Genomic DNA, 8678 nt, shown 5'->3' with positions numbered 1-8678 from the left:
GAGACCCCCCACCGCCTACACATTCCGCAAGGAGTGACTAACCCCATATCTGCATTTGTCATCAATATGCTAAATTACTCTGTTGATATATAAACTCCTTTGTCAAGGCTCTCTCCTCCAACCCAGCTTAAAATACGCTGCCAAGCTTAGCAGTGTTCATTAAGACGCTGTCTTTCCGACAGCTCTGTTTATTCACCTGAAGACGGCTGCTTGCGTTGTGGCCGAAACGTCGTGAGAATTTCATTTGATTTTGTTTTATTTTTATTGTATTATTTCCCTGCAGTCACGAAAGCTTTCAATCGAAATTTAAGATGAGTAACTGAAACTTATATAAAATAAATCTTCAAATGGTGTATCTAATGGCCGTGTCGATGATATGAATGGAGCACTGCTGATGTTCCAGTTTCATGATTCATTCCCTGGGTTTTGATCAGTGGTGGAGTCACGACATCAGTTCAAGGCGTGCGGCGATCGGTCAGATGGGAGCCCCAATATTTGATTTGTTCTTACACGGTCGCACCCAAGGTTATTATAGATCGCGGCTCCTCACCGACTCGCATCATTACGCTCACGGTCTCGAACATTTAACGTTGTAAGGGGCACTCCGTTTTAAATAAGTGTTTTGTTCTTTTACACCTCTGTTGAAAACGTATCTCATGGTTGTCAAGGGGGGGCCCAGCTCGTAGCTTTGGCCACCAGGGGTTGGGGGGGGTGGCAAAACACCCCCCTGTCCCCTCGCTAGTTACGATACTGGTCTTGAAATCTTTCCTCGGGTTCATAATGGCCAAGCCAGAAGTCGTCTCCGGTTCAAATCCAGCGCGCTCAGAGAATCGATTCTCAGTTTAGAAAGTTTCGAATCTTGCCATTCGGGGCCCAAGGAATTGAATCACTTGGCGTCGAATCGCACCAACCTCGAGCACCCGAACAGAAAAGGATGGGAATCGACGGGGTTGAGAATCGATTCTGATCTTAAATCCGAAATCGAATCTCCGCAATGCAAAGCTCATGAGGCAGAGAAGTGAGGAGGCGACGATGGGGGATGATGGTGCTAATGATGTCGGAGTCTTTTAAACTTTAATTGCAAAACCTTACCCGCATCAAGTGAAAGCACAGAGCGTCTTGCTCAAAGCTCGAAAGTTAACGCGGGAGCCACAAATCACCTTCGCCTCGGGGAATTCCACATTCCTATGGCCGGGAGCTGCTGTCGGTTGAACTTCTTCTAACTTGGAGCAGTCACGATGGAGGTGGACGAGGAGCATGTGTCCACGCTGCTCGCCATGGGCTTCTCGGACCCCTTCTCCGTGCGAAGAGCGCTCAGCTTAGCCAAGGGAGACCTGGGCGACGCCGTGTCCTTCCTCACCAACGAGACGCCGGGCCTTGGCCTCCAGAGGGAAGGGAGAGAAGGCGGTGTCGGTGGTGGTGGCGGTGGCGGTGGCGGAGAAGACGACGAGGACGTGGAGATGAAGACGGTGTCGGGCAGGGACGCGCTGCCCGCCTACGACGACCTCGCGGAAGCGGAGGTGAGAGGAGATGGTCTTCTCGGGGTATGGAGGTGGGGGGGCCTAGTGTTTTGATCGGGACAAGTGAAGGGAAGTTCGGTAGGAAGGCTTATGCAAGAGGGGGGCGGTCGGCGTGGCCGTCAGGATATGGGTTTTAGTTCGAATTTATTTGATAAAGGAGAGTTGGGGGGAGCTTGTACGGCACGACTAAGGGAGTGCAGTGCCGCTCAAGACTTTGGGGAAGTAGAGGATTCAAGGTAAATTGTTGGATAGGGGTTGGGAGGGGGTGGTGCGGCCTAGTTTCATTGGCCGGGTAGGGTCAAGGGACCCCAGTAGGGTGACTAGGCGAGGACGGTGAGCTCGGCCCTTGGAGAGTTTTATGGTAAAATTAGCGCCGCCATGGTCGAGGAGGTAAATTTAGATGCGGGAGTGGTTATTTGAGGAGACACGAGGGGTGTGTTTTAATATGAGCGCCTTGTTTGCCTGCCTGAGTGAAATGGGGTGATGATGAATTCACGATGAATGTTGATTGCGCTGATGGTGGTGGTGTTGATGTTATTAATCACTAATGCTGATTGCCCTGATGATGATGGTGATGGGGTACAGTCTGATGCTACTGATAATGATACGGTCACTGCTGATTTTTGACCACCAAATTATTGAATGAAACATGCGAGTGTTGATTATGAGGTTGCTGCTGATGGTCGTGGTTGTAGTGATGCTCCTGCTGACTGATGACGGTGCTGCTGATGCTTAGAGTGCGGCTTATACTGCAGATAATGGTAATGATGCTAATTATGCTGCTACTGCTGATGCTCCTAGTGAAGTTGCTGCTGTCGAAAATGTTGCTACTGTTGATTCTGATGCGGCTGCTGTCAATTTAGCCAAATACTGCTGTTGTTGAAATGCTGCTACTGCTAATCATAATTCGACTGCAGATGTTCATGTTGCTCTTTAGAGTGCTGCTGCTGCTGCTGATGATACTGCTATCATTGACACTGATGCGGTTAATGATACCGGTACTACAGCTGCACATCGTTCTGCTTGTGGTGGTTGTGTTACTGTTAATAACGCCGCTGCTGATGCCAACTTTCCTCGTGTCACTGCTTCTGCTAACTTCGCTGCTGCTGCTGACGATGATGATGGCGCTCCTGCTGACTCCAATATCGCTGCTGCCGCCTTGTGGCGGTCGTCCCCTGGCTGGTGGCGAGTGCAGGACGAGAATGGAAATGGCACGGGCGTCCCCACCTTCCCAGCTGCGTGCCTCTACGACCTGGAGAACAGAGTGTTCACCGAGCAATGGTCAATACCGTATAAGCGCAACGAGTCGCTGGGACGGTGTCTCTCGGCCGCCACACGCCTCGCCAAGCATGGTACGAGCCACACCTCCTCACCTTGACCCTGACATTGAAGCAGGGTTGGTGACTCACGCCCGAAGGTCCAAATGGATGTGTTGTCCTCTGATATGCCATTTGATAGCTTGCGTTAAAATGGAAACTAAATGAGGCTATCTTAACTATCCAGCATGCTGCAGTGATGTCGCCACCGTCTCACACTCATGCTCTCTAGTGTCCTGGGCGTGTGCTTTATCATAAATTCTATGTTACGATTTCACCTCCATACACCTGTGATTGATGTGACACACACTAACATAAAAAAATATCAAATATTAACCGCACACGTCCCATTTTTTATGCAAACTTACCTTAAGTTTATTATGGTTCTTAATTGTTTTGTTTTCTGTTTAATAAAGTTTGGGTATGTTAATAAGGTTATATATGTGTTTTAATTATGTGGTTATTATCAAGGTGTGGGGACTTTTTTTGTTTTCTATTCAACATTCTTACTGTCTTTAGAAGCGGTCACATTTACATGCTTTATAAATCGAAATAGGGTTAAGGATCAGATTTTTGGTAAGCATATGATGATGCCTTTGGTTTACCTTATGGTGTGTACATTTGTGTGTGTGCGATCAGACCTCCTTGATTCAGATGAGAGCTGCAAGAGGTTCATTGAGCGCTGCATGCCTGAAGCTTTTAAGAAGGTAAACTACAGCAAGGCTCACAATGACGGTGCTGAAAATGGCTAACCATCGAACTTTTGGCTAACCATCGAACAGAGAGGGTCACTGCATTGCGTGCTTTCAGATGCGCTTCGGTGGCCGTCTGGAACGCTCTTCCTTTTGATATTAGGAAGCCACTGGAGCTATGCATTTAAAAAATTAGAATAAGAACTAATATCTTTAGAACTGCTTTTTCAGTTTAGTTTGTTGTCCTTCCCCTACACCTCTGATTAGCATGGTTGGCTATGTACGGTGCGAAAGAGGTTCAATATATATATGGAGCAAGCATCGGTCAGTACCCGATTTAGAGCCCTGGGTCTAGGTGGCTTCATCTCAGGGAATTTGTAATATGCATGTCTGGTTTATAATGACCTTGATAGCATCATAATGGCCATGTCAGAGACCCTGAGCCAGCATTGTATTCCAGCCCTGGATCTGGGTGTCTGTCTGTCTGTCTCCCAGGGTTCATCATTGCTGTGGTAGAGACATTGAGCAAGCGCACGTGAGGTGTTAAAGTCAGATAGTGATGATGAGATGAGTGGTCCTTGAGAGATGTTTCCACTGTTCCAACAAGATGAGCATGATGATGAAACTGCAAGAGCTATCTTTGAAGGACGCATCAATTGTCAAAAAAGGGGAACCTCAAGCCGATGGAAGCAGTCTCGAGACTTAGAGTGGTCCTTGAAAGATGAAAGTGACTGCATAACAGTGGTTAAACTTTACACCAGACAATGACAGTGACGACGAGACGTAAGAGCGGTCCATGCGTAGATTTTTGCAACAGTTGCTGCATGTGGCATAAGTAAGGAAGCAATGGCATGGTGTGGCTGACCCCCTTCAACCTTGTCATTCAGCTGTTGACGTCGAGTGCGGTGCACAAGTGGGGTTCGGAGATCCAGGAGGGGATCCTCCACATGCTGCTGCTTCTGGTGCAGCTCACAGCAGAGACGCTCACTTCTAAGAACACGTCCCCCTTTCTACTCACGTCACTCTCACTGGTGAGTATGTCAGTGTGTCTGAGTGTGTGCGCAAATGTAGTATGTGCGAGTGTTAGTTCATGAAATCAGACCAGATATTGCACTTTTTGGTACTACTCGAGGTGGTGTAGTTTTAGCGGCTCCGATTTCTTGATGTAGCCAATAACAGTGGATGATGTTATAACCATTTTAAATCAGTGGGTTATCAAATCGTTCACTCTTTTTAGCCATGTAAATCAATCATTCATTCTTTTTAGGCAATTAAATCAATCCGAACTATAAAAGTTTCGTGAACATATGTGTGACTTAAAACTTTCGTGACTGCAGGAATTCATATTCTATGGTTCTTACAGTAAAGTCACGTAGATAGAAAAATAAAAATAATAAAAATAAAGTGAATACAAATAATACAAATATCACGATGTTTCGATCGCTTGTGTTGCGATAAAAACGTCGTGATATTTTTAGTATTTTTATTCACTTTATTTTTATTGTTATTTTTTCTATCTACGTGATTTTACCGAAAGAACCATAGAATAACATGTGTGGTACCAATATTGGCTCATGGATTGTGTAAGTATACATGAGCGTGCATGTGTGAGTGAGGTTGTGTGATAGTGTGTATGTGTGCGATCACATGCCCCCCATTTCTGACCACCTTGCATTGGTAAGTATATGTGTGCGAGCACACAGGACATTCTCTTCTCACCTCACACGTGTGATGGTGTGTGTTTATGGTATGATGTGTGTGTGTACATAAACATGGAGAGTGGTGGCATACTGCTCTATGACCCCAGCAACCTGGATTTATATTCCACAGCTAACATCAGTGGCGATTACCTGAACTGGTTCTGGGACACACTCGAGGTTGACTCGGCCTCAAATGTGTACTTGGTTCAGTGTGTAAACATCAGCATTGGGGAGACAATGGTGGCTGGGTGTGGTGTTGGCCATGCATCCCCTTCGTGTACTGTGCCGGCCTTAATATGGTGCTCGCTAACAGCACTTGTCCCAACATTCTGTTGAACGCTATATGGAGGTGCTTTGTATTTTTACGTACATATATATACCCATGTATTTGTATGGTTGTGTCACACAGGCCTTCAACCCAGAGAACGAGTTCCACTTCAAGAACCGTGCCAAAGCTTCCCAGACACCACGCCTTTCTTCTTCCTCGTCATCCTCCACCTCCTCACAGGATGACCCCCCTTTTGCAGAGTCTTCCCCTGGCAAGGTAGAGGGACACAGTGCTGACTATTCACAGTGAGAACGGTGTGCGGAGGAGTGAGATACATGGTGGTGATAGCGATGGAGGTGGTGTTGATTAATTGTTGTGTATTTTGGTGGCCATTTTGATGGTGTTCGTGGTGGTGATGATTGTGAAATTCCATACTGGTTTAAAAGAAGATGACGATAATGTTTTCTTGTTTTCAGGAACCCTATGGCTGGCTTGTGGATTTAATCAATAAGGTACGGCAGTGTTTTCTTTTTATCATTTTTTAAAGAAAGAATATTACTCTGGAATTATATGTTGGACTAAATCGAAAACTAAAATTAGTACTTTCTGCTGATAGACTGTACAATTAGAAGGCCCATTGTAATCGGTCTTCGTCTTGCTAGCCAACCTGTGGGTACACTTTTCTCTTCCCTCAACCCTCGTGAGGAGTTTTGCTTCCCTTAATCACTTGACGATTTTGCTAGGATATGCCGCGGGTGGAACTTATTTTTGAAGTGAGTAGGGCTGCTATGCAGTGGCTTGGGCTTCTTGCTGTCGTGGCTGTGATCTTTTTGCTGTAGTAGGGGGCCCTCTCCATAGTGGGCAGGGTTGAGTGGGTGTGGCTCTTTTGTAGTGGCCAGGGCTTCCTACTATATTGGGCGAGGTTTCTTGTTCTCGTGGTCTGGATTTCTACGAAGGGTGCAGCTTGTCAGTATAGTGGGTGACGCCTCTAGCGGTGGGGTTTTTCTCCACGAGGCAGTTTCTCGCTGTCATGAGCAGGATTTCTCACTCTTTGGTGTGGCTTCTCTGTAATAGGCGGGGCTTCCTGCTGCAATGGGTGGGGCTTCTTGCTGCAGTGGGCAGGCAAACGTAAATACAGCACAAGGTGGTGCATCTTCATCGATTAGTGTGTAGATGCAGAACAAGACTGCATCTTCATTAAAGAGGATATCAAGAAAGGATGAGGCTTTCTTCATTGGTTTGTCTATAGATTCAGGACAGGACTCCATATCTCAAATAAGAAGTGTATAGATGCAATACAAACTCTAGGCCTTCAGTTTCAAGTGTATCGATGCAATGCTCTAGTATAGTACCAGTGGTATTAGGTGTCCACTAACATAATTTGCTCCATCTCTCTCTAAGTCTCAATGAGAATGTCTTTGTGTGTTTTAGTTCGCCGAGGTTGGAGGTTTCAACGCCATAAAGACCAAGGCAGAGACTGAAGATCTGGACTTGACGGTACAACTTATACAAATGGAGACACGGATAGAGACACTGAGATGGACAGACACACAGCTACACAGACGGACAGACAAAGACACACCAGCCATCGTATACTACCCGCAAGCCTTTAAACGAATCACTGGATGGCTAAAGCAGATCGGCAAAGCCAGCACACTTCCCATCTACACGAGTGATCATTTACACTATGAGATCTCTTTTACCAGTGGCAAAATATAATGGTAGGTTTTTACCCTTTTAACTGGTACAAAACTGACACCTTTATTCAAGGCATCATGTTTGCAATGACCACAACACAAGTAGTCAATAAAGCAAACAAAAAGAAGCAACTCTGATAAGGATAATAATATGCACTGTCCTTGAAGTTGATTGGCCCACACCCGAGACGGCTTTCTTTAGAGCCTAGTCCCCATTGGTGTAGGGCCAGATGACACCAGAAGGCGTACAACTCAAAAACAGTGCAATATCAGAGTATTGAGAGTTCGGGGTAAACATTTACACTATGAGATCTCTTTTGCCAGTGGCAACCAGTGGCAAAATATAATGGTAGGTAAAAACCTACCATTATATTTTGCCACTGGTAAAAGAGATCTCATAGTGTAAATGTTTACCCCGAACTCTCAATACTCTGATATTGCACTGTTTTTGAGTTGTACGCCTTCTGGTGTCATCTGGCCCTACACCAATGGGGACTAGGCTCTAAAGAAAGCCGTCTCGGGTGTGGGCCAATCAACTTCAAGGACAGTGCATATTATTATCCTTATCAGAGTTGCTTCTTTTTGTTTGCTTTATTGATTACTTGTGTTGTGGTCATTGCAAACATGATGCCTTGAATAAAGGTGTCAGTTTTGTACCAGTTAAAAGGGTAAAAACCTACCATTACACGAGTGATTTGCTCTGATTTGTCCTGTTGGTGTATATTCTGAACAATTCTCTCTCTTGTTCCTCCAGACTATGGCCTCCGTCCTGCAGCCACTAGGAATGTGTGCAGAATTTCTCAACCCCACAGTCATGAAGGTAACCTCATTCATTACCAGCATCGGCATCATTTGGCGTGCAGTGGTGGTGCTCACCTTTAATCAACACTGGTGGCAGGGGTTGGTATATCACGCAAATATTGTGAAACTTCCTTGCCATGGGCGTCCAGCTGCCATACCCTGGCTTACCAGAAGGCAGTACTGCAATGTATGGACTAAAGTGTTGCCCCCTGGCATGTGTTGGTTTGCTCCGGGTGCTTTGGTTTCCTCCCACATGTAATAATTAATTCTCTGAAAATATCTTAATTTATAGACGACCTCAGAGCCTGCCTAATTGTTGGTGCCTGCTCACCGCCTGGCTGCCTTCCCGCTTGTCTGTGGTTCCTTGTGCCTCTGAGCCATTCTTCTTCTTTGAGAGTGAATGAATCCTGTGCGCATTACAAGTTGAAATAATAATTATTGTCATTATTGGCAGCAATAGCATTCACAGCAGCATTGCCAAACATCATATGTGTCAGTTTAACACGTAGGCTTTCGCGACCAATATCATCGTCACTAGTACAGCACACCGGTGTGTTGTTGTGGCTTGGCTCTCCAACACATCGGTGTGCTGTACGAGTGACGAATTGGCATGTTCTGTTTACGTGACAACCCTTACTAGCTGGCTCTGTCGGGTGGTGGCGGGTTTTAACCACACATATTTAC

General features: G+C 45.9%; 1 protein-coding gene across 1 annotated transcript in view; it reads left to right on the top strand.

Annotated features, from left to right (window-relative positions):
• Positions 1–1013: 1013 nt before the first annotated feature.
• The window catches only part of USP24 (ubiquitin specific peptidase 24), a 58942-nt gene continuing 51277 nt past the window's right edge, over positions 1014–8678 (top strand). The window contains exons 1-8 of the mRNA XM_078885172.1: positions 1014–1520; positions 2716–2872; positions 3476–3543; positions 4416–4559; positions 5638–5772; positions 5973–6008; positions 6928–6993; positions 7948–8013. Of these exons, the coding sequence (XP_078741298.1) occupies positions 1239–1520; positions 2716–2872; positions 3476–3543; positions 4416–4559; positions 5638–5772; positions 5973–6008; positions 6928–6993; positions 7948–8013 (954 nt within the window). The 5' untranslated portion in view covers positions 1014–1238. The remainder of the gene's footprint in view (positions 1521–2715; positions 2873–3475; positions 3544–4415; positions 4560–5637; positions 5773–5972; positions 6009–6927; positions 6994–7947; positions 8014–8678) is intronic.

Source organism: Lampetra fluviatilis, chromosome 3 (assembly GCF_964198595.1).
Source record: "Lampetra fluviatilis chromosome 3, kcLamFluv1.1, whole genome shotgun sequence".
NCBI lineage: Eukaryota > Metazoa > Chordata > Hyperoartia > Petromyzontiformes > Petromyzontidae > Lampetra > Lampetra fluviatilis.
Note: the sequence above shows the minus strand (reverse complement) of the source record. Positions and strands in the feature narration are given on the sequence as shown.